At 40.1% G+C, this 21,741-nt stretch overlaps 1 protein-coding gene across 12 annotated transcripts in view; it reads right to left on the bottom strand.

Moving 5' to 3' along the window:
* Positions 1-21,741, bottom strand: part of PRUNE2 (prune homolog 2 with BCH domain) — a 295,976-nt gene that overhangs the window by 227,648 nt on the left and 46,587 nt on the right. For all 12 annotated transcript variants that reach the window (XM_050761076.1, XM_050761085.1, XM_050761087.1 and 9 more), the window contains exons 2-4: positions 16,032-16,136; positions 12,444-12,646; positions 8,245-8,408 (exon numbers count right to left, since the gene is read on the bottom strand). In XM_050761076.1, coding sequence (XP_050617033.1) covers positions 8,245-8,408; positions 12,444-12,646; positions 16,032-16,136 — 472 coding nt within the window. The remainder of the gene's footprint in view (positions 1-8,244; positions 8,409-12,443; positions 12,647-16,031; positions 16,137-21,741) is intronic.

Consider the following 21,741-nt stretch of genomic DNA (forward strand, 5'->3'; position numbering starts at 1 on the left):
ATCTGCTGCAAAAACATACCACATTGTAAAGACCATGTATATTATGAAGAAACTGCATCAACTAACAGACAAAATAACCAGCTAGCATCATAATGACAGGATCAAATTCACACATAACAATATTAACCTTAAATGTAAATGGGCTAAATGCCCCAATTAAAAGACACAGACTGGCAAATTGGATACAGTCAAGATCTATTGCTGTGCTGTATTCAGGAGACACATCTCACATGCAACAACATACATAGGCTCAAAATAAAGGGATGGAGGAATATTTACCAAGCAAATGGAAAGAAAAAAAAAAAACAAAAAAAAAACAGGGGTTGCAGTCCTAGTCTCTGATAAAACAGACTTCAAACCAACAAAGATCAAACAAGACAAAGACGGGCATTACATAATAGTAAAGGGACCAATGCAACAAGAAGAGCTAACTATCTTAAATATATATGCACCCAATAAAGAAGTACCCAGATTCATAAAGCAAGTTCTTGGAGACCTACAAAGAGACTTGGACTCCCACACATTAATAGTGGAAGACTTTAACACCTCACTGTCAATATTAGACAGATCAATGAAACAGAAGGTTAACAAGGATATCCAGGACATGAACTCAGCTCTGCAACAAGCAGACCTAATAGACATCTACAGAACTCTCCACCCCAAACCAACAGAATGTACATTCTTCTCAGCATCACATTGTACTTATTCTAAAATTGACCACATAATTGGAAGTAAAACATTCCTCAGCAAATGCAAAAGAATAGAAATCAGAAAAAACAGTCTTTCAGACCACAGTCCAATCAAATAGAACTCAGGATTAAGAAACCCACTCAAAACTGCACAACTACGTGGAAACTGAACAACCTGTTCCTGAATAACTACTGGGTAAATAACGAAATTAAGGCAGAAATAAATAATTTCTTTGAAACCAATGAGAACAAAGACACAATGTACCAGAATCTCTGGGACACAGCTAAAGCAGTGTTTAGAGGAAAATTTATAGCACTAAATGCCCACAGGAGAAAGCGGGAAATATCTAAAATCAACACCCTCACATCACACTTAAAAGAACTAGAGAAGCAAAAGCAAACAAATTCAAAAGTTTGCAGAAGACAAGAAATAACTAAGATCTGAGCAGAACGGAAGGAGACAGAGACATGAAAAACCCTTCAAAAAAATCAATGAATCCAGGAGCTGGTTTTTAGAAAAGATTAACAAAATAGATAGACTGCTAGCCAGATTAATAAAGAAGAAAAGAAAGAAGAATCAAACAGACACAATAAAAAATGATAAAGGGGATATCACCACTGATCCTGCAGAAATACAAACTACCATCAGAGAATACTAGAAACACCTCTACGCAAATAAACGAGAAAATCTGGACGAAATGGATAAATTCCTGGACACATACACCTTCCCAAGACTAAACTAGGAAGAAGTCGAATCCCTGAATAGACTAATAACAAGTTCTGAAATTTAGGCAGTAATAAATAGCCTATCAACCACAAAAAAGTCAGGACCAGATGGATTCACAGCTGAATTCTAGCAGAGGTACAAAGACGAGCTGGTACCATTCCTTCTGAAACTATTCCAAACAATAGAAAAAGAGAGATTCCTCCCTAACTCATTTTATGAGGCCAGCATCATCCTGATACCAAAACCTGGCAGAGACACAACAGAAAAAGAAAATTTCAGGCCAATATCACTGAAGAACAACGATGAGAAAATCCTCAATAAAATACTAGGAAACCAAATCCAGCAGCACATCAAAAAGCTTATCCACCACAATCAAGTTGGCTTCATCCCTGGGATGCAAAGCTGGTTCAACATACACAAATCAATAAACGTAATCCGTCACATAAACAGAACCAATGACAAAAACCACATGATTATCTCAATAAATGCAGAAAAGGCCTTTGATAAAATTCAACACCCCTTCATGCTAAAAACACTCAATAAACTAGGTATTGCTGGAATGTATCTCAAAATAATAAGAGCAATTTATGACAAACCCATAGCCAATATCATACTGAATGGCCAAAAGCTGGAATCATTCCCTTTGAAACTTGGCACAAGACAAGGACGCCCACTCTCACCACTCCTATTCAACATGGTATTTGAAGTTCTGGCCAGGGCAATCAGGCAAGAGAAAGAAATAAAGGGTATTCAAAAAGAAGAGAGGAAGTCAAATTGTCTCTGTTTGCAGATAGCATGATTGTATATTTAGAAAACTGCAACACCTCAGCTCAAAATCTCCTTAAGCTGATAAACAACTTCAGCAAAGTCTCCGGAAACAAAGTCAATCTGCAAAAATCATAAGCATTCCTATACACCAATAATAGACAAACAGAGAGCCAAATCATGAGTGAATTCCCATTCACAACTGCTACAAAGAGAATAAAATAGCTAGGAATCCAACTTACAAGGGATGTAAAGGACCTCTTCAAGGAGAACTACAAACCACTGCTCAATGAAACAAAAGAGGACACAAGCAAATGGAAAAACATTCCATGCTCATGGATAGGAAGAATCAATATTGTGAAAATGGCCATACTGCCCAAAGTAATTTATAGATTCAATGCTATCCCCATTGAATCTGCTATCTCCATTGAATCCCCATCTGTGAAGAAAGCTACCACTGACTTTCCTCACAGAATTAGAAAAAAACTACTTTAAATTTCATATGGAGGCCAGGCGCAGTGGCTCAAGCCTGTAATCCCAGCACTTTGGGAGGCCAAGGGGGGCGGATCACGAGGTCAGGAGATCAAGACCATCCTGGCTAACACAGTGAAACCCCGTCTCTACTGAAAAATACAAAAAACTAGCCGGGCGAGGTGGCGGGCGCCTGTAGTTCCAGCTACTCGGGAGGCTGAGGCAGGAGAATGGCGTGAACCCAGGAGGCGGAGCTTGTAGTGAGCTGAGATCCGGCCACTGCACTCCAGCCTGGGCGACAGAGCGAGACTCCGTCTCAAAAAATAAAAAAATAGAAAATAAAAAATAATAAATAATAAATAAATAAATACATAAATAAATTTCATATGGAACTAAAAAAGAACGTGTACAGCCAAGACAATCCTAAGTAAAAAGAACAAAGCTGGAGGCATCATGCTACCTGGCTTCAAACTATAGTACAAGGTACAGTAACCAAAACAGCATGGTACTGGTACCAAAACAGATATTTAGACCAATGGAACAGAAGAGAAGCCTCAGAAATAATGCCACACATCTACAACCATCTGATTTTTGACAAACCTGACAAAAACAAGCAATGGGGAAAGGATTCCCTGTTTAATAAATGGTGTTGGGAAAACTGGCTAGCCATATACAGAAAACTGAAACTGGACCCCTTCCTTACACCTTACAAAAATTAACTCAAGATGGATTAAAGACTTAAACATAAGACCTAAAACCATAATAACCCTAGAAGAAAACCTAGGCAATATCATTTAGGACATAGGCATGGGCAAAGACTTTATGACTAAAAAACCAAAAGCAACCGGGTGCAGTGACTCACACCTATAATCCCAGCACTTTGGGAGGCCGAGGCGGGTGGATCACGAGGTCAGGAGATCGAGACCTTCCTGGCTAACATGGTGAAACCCCGTCTCTACTAAAAATACAAAAAATTAGCCGGGCGTGGTGGTGGGCGCCTGTAGTCCCAGCTACTTGGGAGGCTGAGGCAGAAGAATGGCGTGAACCTGGGAGGCAGAGCTTGCAATGAGCCGAAATTGTACCACTGCACTCCAGCCTGGGCGACGGAGAGAGAGTCCATCTCAAACAAAAAAAAAAACAAAAATCAAAAGCAATGGCAACAAAAGCCAAAATTGACAAATGGGATCTAATTAAACTAAAGAGTTTCTGTACAGCAAAAGAAACTATCATAAGATTGAACAGGCAACCTACAGAATGGGAGAAAATTTTTGCAATCTATCCACCTGACAAAGGCCTAATATCCAGAATCTATAAGGAACTTAAACAAATTTACAAGAATAAAACAACCCCAACAAAAACTGGGCAAAGGATATGAACAGACACTTCTCAAAAGAAGACATTTATGTGGCCAACAAACATATGGAAAAAAAGCTCATCATCACTGGTCATTAGAGAAATGCAAATCAAAACCACAATAAGATACGATCTCATGCCAGTTAGAATGGCAGTCATTAAAAAGTCAGGGAAAAACAGATGCTGGAGGGGATATGGAGAAATAGAAACACTTTTACACTGTTGGTGGGAGTGTAAATTAGTTCCAGCATTGTGGAAGACAGTGTGGTGATTCCTCAAAGACCTAGAAGAAGAAATATCATTTGACCTACCAATCCCATTACTGGATATATACCCAAAGGATTATAAATCATTCTACTACAAAGACACATGCACACAGATGCTTATTGCAGCACTATTCACAAAGACTTGGAACCAACCCAAATGCCCATCAATGATAGACTGGATAAAGAAAATGTGGCACATATACACCATGGAATACTATGCAGCCAAAAAAAATAAAGGGTGAGCTCACGTCCTTTGCAGGAACACGGATGAAGCTGGAAACCATCATTATCAGGAAACTAACACGGGAACAGAAAACCAAACACCGCATGTTCTCACTCATAAGTAGGAGTTGAACAATGCGAACACATGGACACAAGGCAGGGAACATCACTCACTGGGGCCTGTCAGGGGTAGGGACACTAGGGGAGGGAGAGCATTAAGAGAAATACCTAGTATAGGTGATGGGTTGATGGGTGCAGCAAACTACCATGGCATGTATCATGTATATACCTATGTAACAAACCTGCATGTTCTGCACATGTATCCCAGAACTTAAAGTATAATTAAAAAAAAAAAAGTTCTAAAAATGTGCGTCAAATTAATGATTATTTACAGCACCCCAAAATCCAAAGTAACATGGTAGCTGCTTATAAACAGAACCCTTTCAAAAGAGAACTGCTCATATTATGAAAATTAAAAACGCTAAAGTTATTTATAGGAACAGAGAAAACAAGTCCTTTTAGGTTCGATGTTACTACATAACTGGAAAATATAAATTCTAAGTTTGAATTCAGTGATGACAGCAAAATTTTTTTTTAATTATTATACTTTAAGTTCTAGGGTACATGTGCACAACGTGCAGGTTTGTTACATATGTATACATGTGCCATGTTGGTGTGCTGCACCCATTAACTCGTCATTTACATTAGGTATATCTCCTAATGCTATCCCTCTTCCTACCCCCTCCCCACAATAGGACCCGGTGTGTGATGTTCCACTTCCTGTATCCAAGTGATCTCATTGTTCAATTCCCACCTATGAGTGAGAACATGCAGTATTTGGTTTTCTGTTCTTGCGATAGTTTGCTGAGAATGATGGTTTCCAACTGCATCCATGGATGACAGCAAAATTTGACTTGATTCCTTTTTTTTTTTTTTTTTTTTTTTGAGATGGAGTTTCGCCCTTGTCCCCTAGGCTGGAGTGCAATGGTGTGATCTCGGCTCACTGCGACCTTCGCCTCCTGGGTTCAAGTGATTCTCCTGCCTCAGCCTCCCAAGTAGCTGGGATTACAGGCGTCTGCCATCACACCGGCTAATTTTTGTATTTTTAGTAGAGACGAGGTTTTACCATGTTGGCCAGAGTGGTCTCAAACTCCTGACCTTAAGTGATCTGCCCTCCTTGGCCTCCCAAAGTGCTAGGATTCCAGGTGTGAGCCACCACACCCAGCCTACTTGATTCCTTTTTTGTATTTACTAACAATTCAGGAGCTTTTAAAAATTGACCTATTACCCCAACATCTTTTTACCTCTGAACATTTGAGTTGCGTCTTTAAAAGGCAGATTCCCTGGATAACCATCCTTTAGTTCCCTGATATGGTTTGGATGTGTGTCCCCTCCAAATCTCATGTTGAAATGTGATCTCCAATGTTGGAGGTGAGGCCTGGTGGGAGGTGTTTGGGTCAGGGGGGCCAATCCCTCATGAATGGCTTGGTGCCCACCCTGCAGTAATGAGTTCACCTGAGATCTGGTTGTTAAAAAAGGTCTAGGACCTCCCCACTCTCTTGCTCCCTTCCTTCCCATGTCATATGCCAGCTCCTCCTTTGCTTCCTGCCATGTATGGAAGCTTCCTGAGGTCCTCACTAGAAGCAGATGCTAGCACTATGCTTTTCCTACAGCCTACAGAAGCATGAGTGAAATAAACCTCTTTCTAAATTACCCCATCTCAGATATTTCTTTACAGCAACGCAAAACAGACTAATACATTCCCTCTTGCCAAAACTATTCAGTAGTGTTCCATCTCCCCTCCACATATGTACACACACACGCACACCCGCGAGCACAACACACACACACACACATATGCATTGGCAAAAGATCTCCAGAGCCCTCTTTCCACCATAATAAGTCCCCTATGTCTTCTACCTCCCAGGGTTTAATGACTCTGACTCTTTTATGACAGTAACAGTATTGACAGGCTTCACAGGTAGAAGCTCTTCATCCTCTCACATTCCAGTTTCCAAGAGACAAGGAAGTGATGCCCACATTCTGCCAGCTTCCCAATGCTACTTCAAGCCTAACCTCAAGAAAAACATCTGGTGTTAAGCAAAGCAAAATCCAGACAGGTGCGGTGGCTTGCATCTTTAATTATAGCACTTTGGGAGACTGAAGCTGGTGGATGGCTTGAGCTCAGGAGTTCAAGACTAGCCTGGGCAATATGGTGAGACCCCCTCTCTCTAAAAAAAAAAAAAAAAAAAAAAAAAAAAAAAAGCGTAAAAAAATTTAAGAAGAAAGCAGCAAAATCTTTTACCATTGCTCTATTTTTTGGTAGCTCTGCAAACTAAAATCAAGATAAATAACAAAAGGGTCTGCACTCCTTCTAATTCCCTAAATCTGAATATCGTTGTTATCACTACCAACAACAGTCATATCTTTGTGCCAATGTATTTGTTTCATATTATTTTGCTATTTGTCAAAAATTATGATAATGATTTGCTTATTGACCACATTTCTTTTCTACTAAATAACATGTGTAGTTTCACAACAATTAACCAAACTTCTTAGTTTACAAGATACTTAAACAAAATATTCTCTAGTGCTTGGCTGTACCACACATTTGTGCTGTTGAACAACTTTCCTCTTGGCTGAGATTCCCAATTACCTTCATTTTCCTTCTGCTCTGTCACAGAGATAAATGATTGTGCTTACTTAGTTTAGTTGAGAGCACAGTTTCCCACAGAGCATTTTTATAGACATTCATTGCCAGGGAAATATTTAAGGCAGGTTTACAAAGGCCATCAGTTCTACACCTTTACAAGAATTACACACCTCTTGAACCTTTTCCCCTCCAAACTGTGGAAGAGACAGAAGAACTGAAGGACAGAGTCCTTAAAAGAGTTGAGTCAACATAATTCTGGTCTTCTTTTAGAATTATTTCAATCTGTTCATCACTGTTTTTCACTTTCCTGTGTTGAATACTTTTAAGAAAACTGTCTACCATGTTCAAAATGGATTGGCGGTGCGGGGAGGGAAATGCTTTCTACAAAAACCAGAACAGTGTCCTCTGTGAGTAAATAATGGAATTTCTGTGGTAATTTTGTGGTTCCAAAGTTGACTGACAATTTCCAGCTTGAAAACCACCGTTTGGAAGCAGGAGGCTCCACTGATCGAGATGAAAGAGAGATTACTAGAGGAACTGATGACGGTGTGTTCAGGACCCCAGGGCTTAAAACAGTTTGAGTGAAGATGGAATATGTTCCAAGACAGGCGAGCAAAGGAGGTAACATCTGACTATAAAAGCCCTGACACAGTATCACCAAAATGAAGGGCACGTATTTTGCCATCCAAACAGTATGTCATAAACCAAGCATGGAAAAGTATCAGCAGATATTTCAACCTGGGAACTTGGAATTCTGGTCCCTATCACGCTGTCTTGGGGCAAGAATCACCTCTGGCAGCGATTACAATGGCCAGAGGTGTTATCCAGCTCCCTAACAGAGCTGCAGCAGTTCCATTTAATATTCTTCTGTAGTGAAACAGCAAAGGCCCCTCATGCCTATTTTTAAATGCACATTTTTAATATTCAATATAATGCTACTCTTTAACAAACTCTTTACTCCCTGCCTCTCTGATGAAGCTTCCTGTGGTCTTTAAAGAGATTGTTAACCCAAGAATGGATTGCATTCTTTCTACATGAGCAGGCCGGGAGACACTCCATTAAGCCTTCCGGTATTTAATAGGAAGTGCCGTCTCTCACCTCTGAGGCGATGAGCCAGTTGCTCGGTGATGAGCTCAGGAGCCTCCTGGAGAATCTCCTTCAGCACGAGGGAAGAGGAAGACTCTCGGAACTCAACGTTGGCATCGCTCTGCTCAACCGGATTAATGACTTTGACAACTGCTGATTCTAAAGTTTTGTCTTCACTATAAAGCAAATGGAGGGGAGGAGGAGAAAGGAATATGGCATGTCTTATTACTTTTGGGAATGTTTAAATCTCTGCTCTCACACAAATGACTTCCTCTCAATGACCAAAAATACGAGGGAACTCACATGACTCAGAAGATGGGAGCCTTATTCTACGTATTTTCACATTTCATTTAAACTATTTATTTTCCCCCAAATTATTAAAATACCTTCATACCTTACCAGCTTTATCCTGTGCTGCACTCTTGGAAAATAATAGTAGTTAACACTATTGGACTTCCACCACAGGCTGGAGACTATTATAAATACTTTAGGTGTATTGTCATATTTTAAACTAGAAAATAACACTGTAAAATGAATTCTATAGGCCGAGCATGGTGACTCATGCCTGTAATCCCAGCACTTTGGGAGGCCGAGGCAGGCGAATCATGAGGTCAGGAGTTTAACACCAGCCTGGCCAATGTGGAAACCCCATCTCTACTAAAAATACAAAAAATTAGCCAGGCATGGTGGCAGGTGCCTATAATCCCAGCTATCTGGGAGGCTGAGGCACGAGAATCACTTGAACCACATAGGCTGAGGTTGCAGTGAGCCAAGACCGTGCCACTGCACTCTAGCCTGGGCAATAGAGCAAGACTCCGTCTCAAAAAAAAAAAAAAAGAGTTCTATAAAATGCACTAAAAACGACACTAGAAAATGACACTAGAAAATCCCCATTGTATAAATAAAAAAAACTGAGGCACAAAGAGGTTAAGAAATTTGTGCAACATCACACATCTACTAAGTAGACTAGCCAGTATTTAAACTCCAATAACCTGGCTCCAAAGCTTGCAAATCCAGTCACTGTGGTGTAGAAAAAAACACTACTGGGCCTATTTTCCTTCCACCATCATTCTTTATATGTGAGACAGAGGTGGCTTTTAGCAAAGGCAGGAAGAAAAGTTTGGATCAATCCAATTTTATTCTTTCTGCCTGTCAAAAACAAATGAGTGGCAATGAAAGAAATAAAGATTTCAATTTATTTTTGAAAAGCATTCTATTTCATAAACAATTCTAGAGCTAGAGTTCACAATCCCAGCCTCAAAATCAGTCTAAATTTTTCCATTTTAATTGATAACAAAACTATTCCTCAGATTTTGATTGATTGACACACACTAGTTCCACAATTCACATTCCAATTGCATTGTATTTATCTGTGTCTCTTTACATCAGTTGGTTTGAAACAGTTAACATGGCTGGGCATGGTGACTCACGCCTGTAATCCCAGCACTTTGGGAGGCTGAGGCAGGCAGAGCACCTGAGGTCAGGAGTTTGAAACCAGCCTGGCCAACATGGCGAAACCCCATCTCTACTAAAATTACAAAAATTAGCTGGGTGTGGTGGCAGATGCCTGTAATCCTAGCTACTCAGGAGGCTGAGGCAAGAGAATCGCTTGAACCTGGGAGGTGGAGGCTGCAGTGAGCCGAGATTGCGCCACTGCACTCCAGCCTGGGCGACAGAGCAAGAATCCATTTCAAAAAAACAAAAAAGAAAGAAAAAGAAAAAGAAATAGTTAACATGTAAATTTTGTCAAGCATATGATTTCCTGAATACCAGTCATTGAAGTCAGTCAAATAAACTACCCAGAACTTTTAGCCATGTGTAAATGATCGATAAATATTATTCAAATAATTTCATTCAGTTTCAAACAGCATGAGGATAAAAGCAGCCACACATAGGCAGGTTATTTTCAAAACTCCTCATGAGTAAATGAATTGTATGATAGATATCACAATACATTCATACCTAAATATGCTTCCTAAAAAGTTAAATACAAAATTATTAAGTAGAAAAGGTTTTATTTCATGTATGCTAAGGTCAGTGTCCACTGGTTAAGGTTATCAACAACTTGCAAATCGCCAAACTGTGAAAAACTAACATTTTAAACTACTGAAGTGTTTAACTGGTGAATCTTCATTCAGTAGCAGTAGAAAGCTTATCAAAAGGACATCTTCATAAAGTTCTTGATGGCAGAGAATTTGTCTTATTCCTCCTTAGGCACCTGTAGATTTTTGCATGAGTTAGCAATGCTTAAGTATTTATTCAAAGAGTCAGAAGATAAAAGTTCTAATCCCAACTCTTCTGCTAACTACATGTGGTTCTTTGCTTTTGTTGTTGTTGCTTGTTTTGTTTTGTTTTTTTGAGACAGGGTCTCACTCTGTCATCTAGGCTGGAGTGCAGTGGTGTAATCACAGCTCAACCATGAGATGCAATTGCAGCCTCAACCTCCCAGGCTCAAGTGATCCTTTCACCTCAGCCTCCCGAGTAGCTGGGACCACAGGTGCGTACCACTATGCCCAGCTAATTTTTTTGTACTTTTTGTAGAGACAGGGTCTCACCATGTTTCCCAGGTTGATCTCAAACTCCTGGGCTCAAGTGAACCTCCTGCCTTGGCCTCCAAAAATGCTGGAATTACAGGCATCAGACACCATGTCAAGCCTGCATGTGGTTCTTTGGACAAGTCGTTTGTGACACTGAGTTTCAAGTGTCTTATCCATAAAATAAAAAGTTTGAGCTACATGAATAATAATAATAAAAAAAAGATCCTTCTCTTATAGTATAAAATGCTATGAATGAATAAATAATCAAACGATCTTCATAGCCCATCTCTACATATTTTTCCATGTCACCACTGAGATTTCTTTCCTAAGAACCATTCCATTTTATCTAGTGTTTAATTTCAATTTTTATTACACATGTTCGGCATCAATACATAAGACTACTGTATTGCTATAAGAAAGTGTTTGAAATGGTTTAAAAACTATAATTTTAGGCTGGGTGTGATGGCTAACACTTGTAATCCCAGCACTTTGGGAGGCTGAGGTGGACAGATCACTTGAGGTCAGGAGTTCAAGACCAGCCTGGCCAACATGGAGAAACCCTGTCTCTACTAAAACTACAAAAATTAGCCAGTCGTGGTGGCACATGCCTGTAATCCTAGCTACTCAGGAGGCTGAGGCAAGAGAATTGCTTGAACCTGGGAGGTGGAGGCTGCAGTGAGCCAAGATAGAGCCAATGCATGCCAGCCTGGGAGACACAGCAAGACTCTGTCTCAACAAAACAAAACAAAACAAAACAAACCTCTATAATTTGGTCAATTTTACAATAACTTTACACTTAAAGATTTCATATCTGAAATGCAAAAGTAAAAATGAAGGATTAGCATGACCCAAATTTTGGCATAAGAGAAGAAAAAGATATTCCCTTTCCTCTGCATGTCCTCTGCTTTGCTGTTGTTATTGTTGTTTTGGGATTTTGGGGTTTGTTTTTTGCTTTTTGTTTGTTTTTTTGTTTTTGTTTTGAGATGGAGTCTCGCTCTGTCGCCCAGGCTAGAATGCAGTGGCTGGATCTCAGCTCACTGCAAGCTCCGCCTCCCGGGTTTACACCATTCTCCTGCCTCAGCCTCCCGAGTAGCTGAGACTATAGGCGCCCACCACCTCGCCCGGCTAGTTTTTTGTATTTTTTAGTAGAGATGGGGTTTCACTGTGTTAGCCAGGATGGTCTCGATCTCCTGACCTCGTGATCCACCCGTCTCAGCCTCCCAAAGTGCTGGGATTACAGGCTTGAGCCACCACACCCGGCCTGTTTTTTTTTTTTTTTTTTTTAAACAGTCTCGCTCTTTTGTCCAGGCTGGAGTGCAGTGGTGCGATCTCGGCTCACTATAACCTCCGCCTCTTGGGTTCAAGCAATTCTCATGCCTCAGCCTCCAAGTAGCTGGGACTGCAGGCATGCACCACCACCCTAGCTCACTTTTATATTTTTAGTAGAGACAAGGTTTCACCGTGTTGGTCAGGCTGGTCTCGAACTCCTGGCCTCAAGTGATTCATCCGCCTTGGCCTCCCAAAGTGCTGGGATTATAGGCGTGAGCTACCAAGACCAACATGTCTGCTTTTAATACATCTGCCTAAACCACAAAAGTCCTGAGTAAAGTGACACTTTGCCCAGAAGAACCTTCATTGAAGGATTAACTCGCAGAGCTTCACAATGGATCTTACCTCGCCAGCACGTTGCCGCCAACAAGTGTTACCGATAACTTCCCTTCATCATTTAGTTGATGCAGGTTAATTTCATCCCGGAATATGTGGAATGATTCGGAAATATTTAGCTCTTCTAAAATAAACCTCGTCTCGGTGAAGTAGTTGAATTCAGTTCTTGGTATGTTCAGCACTGGTAAACACAGAACCCCTGGTGGACTGACCTACCAAGAAAACGGCTGACTGAATTACTGAAAATAGCAGGAGGAAAGAATACAATTACATTTTCTCCAGCCTCAGGGTAACTGGGAAAAGGAATGGGAGTCTTCTGGCCTCACTAAACCACTTGGCGTTCATAACCAAATTTTCCTGAACCCAATTAACAGGGCCTTATGCTCTGAGTGGCCCCTAACATTTTTTAACCTCTTGTTACCCTGCTTGAAACGTCTCATGCTTTATTTAATGTCTCATTTTAGACCCTGCACCATTTGTATATATAAATATATATTACATATAAATAAAATTTAAATAAATAGATAACATATAAAATATATTTATATATAAATTTAAATATATGCATATATATAAATTGTGCAGGGGCTAAAATGTAAATATGTTTATATATAATACACATTCTCTTCTTTAAGAGTAATAAACTCACATATCTTTATAAACTTGGCACAAAATCAGGACAATTGAGGCAGGGTGGGTGGGGACTGTGGGGACAGAGGAAGGCACATATGTTGCATCTAAGTGGAATGCCTGTCACTCAGCCCCAGCCAATGTTTCACATGTAAAAATTCAGGCCCAGTTTTGTTAAAACTTTAAATTACCAGGCTGGGTGCGGTGGTTCATGCCCGTAATCCAGCACTTCAGGAGGCTGAGGCAGGCAGATCATGAGGTCAGGGGATCGAGACCATCCTGGCTAACATGGTGAAACCCCATCTCTATTAAAAATACAAAAAAATTAGCCAGGCATGATGGCAGGCACCTGTAGTCCCAGCTACTCAGGAGGCTGAGGCAGGAGAATGGTGTGAACCCGGGAGGCGGAGCTTGCAGTGAGCCAAGATTGTGCCACTGCACTCCAGCCTGGAGGACAGAGCAAGACTCCATCTCAAAAAAAAAAAAAAAAAAAATTTAATTACCCAAGAGAAGCTATAAGTCTAGATTTGGGGTATTATTTGTGAAATTTAATTACTACAATTCATTTTGTAAAATTCAGAATGTCAGTAGAAATTCATTTATGAGTCAGCTTCAGCCTAGAGACTATCAGATTGTGATCTCTACTGATTTCTTAAATCATAAAAAACATTTTTTATTAACAAGTCTCTTAGAAAATGGATCTGTGGCAACCAGAGAAAACAGGAGATAGGAAAGAGGTAGAGAATTGTAGAGTTACAACAATAAACTTGTTTTTGTACGGGAATGTAAAAAATAAAGGCACTTTAAAAATTACTATGAATATACAGCAATAATCCTAACTATCACTGAGAGAATGTGGGGTTCAGTGACATGGAATTTGTGCATAAAGTAAATGGCCTTTACTGTCACACCATCACCAGCTTGTCACAGTTTTAACATCTTTATCATCTGTCTCCCCTTTCTAGCATTAAGAAAGCAGGGCTTTTTGATGGTTTTGTTCAGTTATGTTTCCAGTGTGTAAAACAGTCTGGCACATAGTAAACATTTAGTACATATTTGTTGAATGAAAGAAACGAATCAGCCACTGCTATAGCATACAAAGCACGAAGCCACTCCAACAAAGTGGGTTTTCTCCCTCCTCTCATGCTAATACTGAAGCACAGTTGCATAGTAAGTGTTAACAACTTACGTATGGCTAGTTACTTTTCCTAATGAATGGAAGGTTCTATCTAACTCCCGATATTGAAACTGGAGTGGGGAAGAATCAATATGTAAATCAGGCATGTGGCCTGAGCCTCTCCTGGCAGGACCTATTCTGAAGTTGATGTCACAAGAACTAGGTTGCAGCCCCAGTCTCCACTGCGTAAGTTTGAGAAAGCCAGTTTCCTCTCTGAGACTCTGCGTTTCCTATCTGCAAATGCGGCTCACTTACCAGAATGAGAAGGACTTAAATGGGGTCGTACGCATGAGGCAGAAAAACTCTTTCCTTATCCTACATGTTTGTACTCTGAGAGGGAGTAGTTGGGTTTATTGAAGAAAATTTAAATAGAGACACAGGCCACTAGCCAGGGGGGCCAGTAAACTAAGAGAGAGGCAGAGAAATATAACCAAATTCTCAGTATGAGACCTTACAGTAATTCCACATTCATCTCCATGCTTACTGGCAAACCTTTGAAGAAGAAGAGAATCCACATGTATTTTTATTTTTATCTATGTGTTTTGTCTATCACAATTACTTTTTCTACTCCTTTTATTGGATGTCAAGACATTGTAGTAGGTGGTAGTGGTGGCATTATTATTAAATCATTTCCAAGTCCATGCCACTATCACTCTAAAAATCGGTTTGGTTTTGTCAACTCCATGTTCTCTAGATAAGTAACATTTTCTTCTAGGAGTCAAAATACCAGTTAACAAAATTAGTGTTAATATGCATGTCTTAACAGAGGCACATTTATCTCCTCATATCAATTAATCTCCCTTGTAAAGTTCAACAAATTTTAAGATAAATTTGATATAAAGCCCACATGTAGAGATCAGAATATTTTACCCAGCGTTTTTATCAGCTTCTGCCCTACAGCAGTTCTGGCCACCCACAGCTCATTCTGGAAGACTAGGCTTCGTGTGAATTTAAATCGCTTTAGACCAGCTCTGCCTACTGTCAGGGTCCAAGGATCCAAACAAAATTGCAATAAAACAAATCAGATTCTGAAAAATTAAAAATTGCGTGACATTGAAAATAGCACCTAGACACTCATACCATACATTTTTAGGCTTTAAGTTAATAAAAAGCCCATCATCATGAGCTCATCAGTTTCATAGATTTAAAGTTTTAAAGTCATTTGTTGAAAGGTCTTTTCCACTCCCATAGGTGCATCGTATGCTTCACAGAATAAAAAGAGTCTTCCTCAAGGGAGATGATCACTAACTGAGGATGATCTTGCTGCACAAAGTCAGGGCTACAAGGCAAAACCAAACAAGGACCGACAGGAAACAGATTTGACATGTAATACCTGTCACTGAAAACTCTAGCCAGTGTGCTCTGCCATTCACGTACTGTTCACACAAGTTATTCTGCACGTATTTTTCTGCTCCCAAAGGCAGGACTATCAGCAAGGATGACAAAGGAAAACAAGAAATCTGATTCTTACTTTTATTAGTTCTATGAATTTCCATAAAATTAATCAATTATTATGAACATTTTAAATGTTTTATTTGAAAACACTGTCCTTATTGAAACAATGTTTTATAAGGAGAGTTGGAAAGAAATAGCCAGAACAATGCCTAACAGATAGTAGGTGCCCAATAAATATTTGTTGACTCATGGATGATAATACTTTATGCTCTGCAACAATAAATCAGAACATTAAAAATTAAGTTAATAGGTTCCTTTGTTTTGAGAAAATGTTTATTCTTAAAAGTTACATAATAATTCAAAATATAAGAAGTATTACCCTTTTTTTCCCTCACCTTGTCTAGAAAGTAAGCATATGTGAAGGTCGAAATGAGAGAATCCAAGTCACATGATTTAGGCCCAATAACCACATGGACCTTCTCCAAGCGTTTGCTTCGATTCTGAAACAAATTCAAATAAAACATCACAACTTAACTGGTGACAGATTAATATAAACATATTTTTATCTTTAAAAATATATGCCTTATCTCTATTTATACACAACGGCAGAAAATCATAAATTTATCATGAAGTTTTACACGAGAACATAAAAATTGTACAGTGTTTAACACTCTGAAATATTCACTCAAACTCTAGTAAACTTTCCAGAAGAGAAAATGTGGTTTTATTAAGATTACTCATAATTTAACTTCATATGAACTCTATCTCTGAGTCATAATTTTTTAGTATCATTTTGTTCTCAGCGGCATAGTATTCTATATCATTTCTTTATATAAGAGGTTCTTAATTTAAGAAACAAAATTACTTTTTTCATATGTGTCTGGCATGCAACATAAGCAAACAGACACAGAGTTTGGTAAGGATTTATTTTTTTCATGTCACATTTTGGGTAACAAGGTATGTTCTCTCTGTATTCTATTCTATAATTTAGTAAATGAAACTTGTAACACTTTAGTCTGTCAGAAAATAAAAATTAGTTGTTCTTGTTTTTTTTTTTTTTTTTTTTTTTTGAGATGGAGTCTCGCTCTGTTGCCAGGGCTGGAGTGCAGTGGCCGGATCTCAGCTCACTGCAAGCTCCGCCTCCTGGGTTTACGCCAATCTCCTGCCTCAGCCTCCCGATCCCAGCACTTTGGGAGGCCGAGACGGGCGGATCATGAGGTCAGGAGATCGAGACCATCCTGGCTAACACGGTGAAAAATTAGTTGTTCTTAAAAAGTGTATGTAGTCAGCCAGGTGCAGTGGCTCATGCCTGTAATCCCAGCACTTTGGGAGGCTGAGGCAGGCGGATCACGAGGTCAGGAGATCGAGACCATCCTGGCCAACATGGTGAAACCCCATCTCTACTAAAAAATACAAAAAAAAAAAAAAAAAATTAGCTAGGTGTGGTGGCGCATGCCTGTAGTCCCAGCTACTCAGGAGACTCAGTTTCATCAATTCAATTTACTATTGTCACCCAAACAATAAAAACCTGCTAGTGCCAGGCACTGGTTGAGGCAGAGGAATCGCTTGAACCCAGGAGGCGGAGGTTGCAGTGAGCCAAGATTGCACCACTGCACTCCAGCCTGGCGACAGAGCAAGACTGCATCTCAAAAAAAAAAAAAAAAAATGTATATACTTACCCCTCTGGAAGAGAAGACTTGCTATTTCATTTTCTGGTTAACTAAACAGTTATTTGAAAATTCCTTTGTGGAAAGCTGACATTCTTTTGAAACTTCCGAAGAACCAACCGCTTCTAGTAAATGTCATAGTAAAACTATCCAATACAGATAATTGTCATATAAATTAACAACTTTAGGGTATGTCAGAGATGACACATGTACATACTTTCCCCACTTTTCATCACTTGTTTTAACTTCTCATTTTAGAACTGCCTAGAAAGCCAACTTAGTTGTAATACTGTTCCAAAGGCTATATAAAAGGTTAGATTGCTCATGACTGTTTTAATTTTTTTAAAAAAGTATTTATATGCAGAATAAAAATGAAGCATTATTTAGTAATCTACTACATACTTTACAAATGAATCTAAAAATTTGTCAGTGTTTGTATGGAATTGCTGGTATCAGAGTCAAACACAATAGGTCATGGCTCAATAAATATAACAAACCAAATCTTTGAGGGGGCTAGGTTAGTCTATCATTATAGACAACGAGAGCAGTATAAATAAATACTTTTTTCAAAATTGAGACACTGATCCTCAGCAAAACAGCAAGATTTAAAAGTATGATATAAACTCTCTGAAGATAATTACAATCCCTTCCCTCGTTACGACCAAATCCAGCTTCCATTTCTTCCTCTCCCAGTATCCTTCCCCTACACTCATAAATTTATAGCTGGCTCACTTGGCTCAATGTGCTTTAAGGGTTCTAGTCTAGGTCCAGTTCTCACTCTCAATGTCAGACTGCTTCCCCTGGGCAAGACAGTCAAATATTCTAGGAGCTCCTAAAGAAAGGTAGGTAAATGGAATTACAGTCTATTACAACACAAACAAACACATTAGGAAATCATATTACTGCAGAATGCTATTCTTCCCAGAAGCTCAAAGATCTAAGTAGACATTACCTCATTTCTCTTCCCAAATCTTATAAGGCAGACAGTAAGAAGATTAGCAGCACTTTTTACAGGTCAGAGGAGTCTGTGATGGACCAGGGTGGTTCCCAGAATCCCATGGCGCAGTGCAGTAAGCCCCATCTCCTCTGTCCTGTACTAATGCCATAATGACTTCTTAACACTCTGAGGACCTCAGCGTCCACACAAGTGAGCACTGAATTCACAGAGAAGAGAGAATGAAATACAGCAAGACTTCAGACATTTGTGAGATCAAAATTACCCCCAAAGCTGACCTATTTGCTTCTTATCTAGGCTTGATCATTCCCTGACATAGCTTTATGTTCGACCCTCAACTTACACGAAAGAAGACATGGGGAGTGTAGCAAGATTTGTGTGCCAATTCATTAACAAGGCCAAAACCAATTATACTTAAGAAAAGGTGCTAAATGAAGACTGCAACCCCAAAGCATGCTACACAAACTCTCACAACTCAGGAACCCTGTAAGATAATTACAAGGTTAATTTACATGGATTAAATGTAAATTAATTAATCTTCCTTTGCTGATATATCTCTCTCCATTTAAAAAGAAAAAGGTATAACAGGTGAGGACCATAGCATACCCCACTGCAAAATTTTGAGGTTCTCCTTGGTGCCACATGCCTCTCTTTTCTTTTTTTCCCCAGGATGGAGTTTCACTCTTGTCACCCAAGCTGGAGTGCAATGGCATGATCTTGGCTCACTGCAACCTCCCAGGTTCAAGCAATTCTCCTACCTCAGCCTCCTGAGTAGCTAGGATTACAGGCACCTGCTACTACGTCCAGCTAATTTTTGTATTTTTAGTAGAGATGGGGTTTCACCATATTGGCCAGGCTGGTCTCAAACTCCTGACCTCTGGTGATCCACCCGCCTTGGCCTCCTAAAGTGCTGGGATGACAGGCGTGAGCCACTGCGCCTGGCCAACATGTCTCTCTTTTCATGTTCCCTCATTTCTCTCCCCACTTCCCTTCGTCCTATGCATCAAGTTCCTTCATGGTCATGGCCTCTTCCAGTGCTATTCACCCACATTTGCCATCCCCAGAGCATATACAGTTTCCAGGCTTCAGCACTCTCTTTCCCCCTCCAACGCCATCCATCAAAATATACCATCTTGGTGCCCAGGCTCTCAAGGACGTATCTACTCCTCCGCCAGCAACTCCAATGAATATATGCCAGTGAGTACTCCTGAGTTAACATGTCACCAATGTAATATGCTCTCATTGTAGAGAGACCCTCCAGAAATCATGCCATAATCCAAAAAGGTGACTGGAAATTTCAGCCCAGCTTAGAATGGCAGACCAGACAGAAAGGGACAGCCCAACCAGAAGGTACCTTTTGTGCCACCAGTAAGCTCTGAAAGGGACAGGCTTGGCCTCAGAATATCTCAGATGTTCCTAAGTGCCCAATCCGTACCAGTAACCACTGATAAGACAGAATTGCGGGGCAGCAAAGGGTAACCATGCTCAAAGTCCTGCTTGCTTGGAGGAATAAAACATAAAATTAGTCATGTAGACTCACCCTGTAGGTGAGCTCAAGCTTTTCAAATTGGAATTAAAAACTAGAGAATATAAGGCCCACTCTCAAGCTCTCCCCCACAAATGACCTTGGCCATGCAAACAGAGCAAACACAGGGGTCCAGCCAAGGCAGAAAAGTCTGGGGACTGATTTCAGGCATCTGGGGCAGGTAATGGGAGGTCCCCATGGTTCTGGTGCACCCTGAGGGAATGGGCCCATCTGTAGGGGCAGCAAGTGAAACCGACTAGTTCACAGAACCCAAAAGAGACTCCTGACCCCAAAGATCCTCTGCACTCCTCACTGAAGATCCGTGGGCCCCTTCCTATCTCACATCTCCACATAATCAGAGACTCACAGGTGCTCAATCTTAATACTGATGTCCCTTGATACAGTTCAAATTGTGCTATGGATGATTCACAAACAGACAAATCACGCCTATATAAAAGGGACAGTAATAATAAGGATAAATGTACAGTTTCATCAATTCGATTTACTATTGTCACCCAAACAATAAAAACCTGCTTATGCCAGGCACTGTTCTAGGCTCTGAAGATATAGCAATAAACCAAATGGACAAAAATCCCATCCCTCACTGCACTTGCAATTTAGTGCATGGAGAACTGATGAACCAAATAATCAGATAATTTAAATGGAGAAGAAGAAATCATGAAACGGGGAATGGCATATGCCGAGGCGAGGCTCATTAGAAAGTGGCATTTGATGCCCATCAATGATCAACTATATAAAGAAAACGTGGCACATATACACCATGGAATACTATGCAGCCATAAAAAAGGATGAGTTCTTGGCCTTTGCAGGGACATGGATGAAGCTGAACCCATCATTCTCAGCAAACTAACACAAGAACAGAAAACCACTGCATGTTCTCACTCATAAGTGGGAGTTGAACAATGAGAACACATGGACACAGGGAGGGGAACGTCACACAATGGGCCTGTCGGGGGCTGGAGGGCTGGGGGAGGGATAGCATTAGGAGAAACACCTAATGTAGATGACAGGTTGATGGGTGCAGCAAACCAACAAGGCACATGTATACCTATGTAACAAACCTGCATGTTCTGCACATGTACCCCAGAACTTAAGAGTATAATTTAAAAAAAGAAAAGAAAAAGAAAAAGAAAAAGAAAGTGGCATTTGAGTGAAGGTCTGTAGGGTAGGGAAGTAGGATTAAGGGTGTCTCAGGCCAAGGGAAGAGTGGGTCCCAAGGCCCTGAGGTGAGAGCAGGTCCAGCATGTTCAGCAAATAATTATTGCCTAGTGTATACATTTTCCAAATATGACTTTGTAAACTCCTAGGCTGGAGGCACTGAGTCTGCTGAGTAAACATCCATGCCCTAATATCAACCAACACAAGCACACCAAGCATCAAGGAATCTCAAAAGACAGGCAACCCTTTGTGAATGCCTAAACCCAGTGCTGCCCAAACCCAATACAAAATGAAATATGATAATGGATTGAAAGAGATACTACACTGCTTTGTTATCTAGATACACTTCCAAAATAGATGGACAGAATCTTTCCATAATCAATGTAAAAAAGAAAGTATATTGACTATGCCAGTATTTCAAATCACTTTAATATGCTTTCAAAGTGTAATCCTATATACCACTAAAATGAGACTTCTTAACTTCTTATCTCTTTTTAAAAGCCCACAAAATGCCTACATATTCAGATTCAACGGCCCATTAAATGAAGCTGCACTTGTTAGGCAAAAGCACTTTCAAGTCACCCAGAAGAACTGACCAGAAAAAGGGCTTCCTGGGCCCTCCTATAAGCCTAGGCACCTCCATTTGCTCTTTCCTTCCCCTACCTGCTTAGAAGCAAGGTTGCTGCTGCCATAAACCTTTCAATAAAATGTCCCAATCCTATGGGTTCTCCTTGCCCGCTGCCCAGAAAAACCAATGCACCGAGAATAGCAAATATATC

Source organism: Macaca thibetana, chromosome 15, assembly GCF_024542745.1.
Source record: "Macaca thibetana thibetana isolate TM-01 chromosome 15, ASM2454274v1, whole genome shotgun sequence".
Taxonomy (NCBI): Eukaryota; Metazoa; Chordata; class Mammalia; order Primates; family Cercopithecidae; genus Macaca; species Macaca thibetana.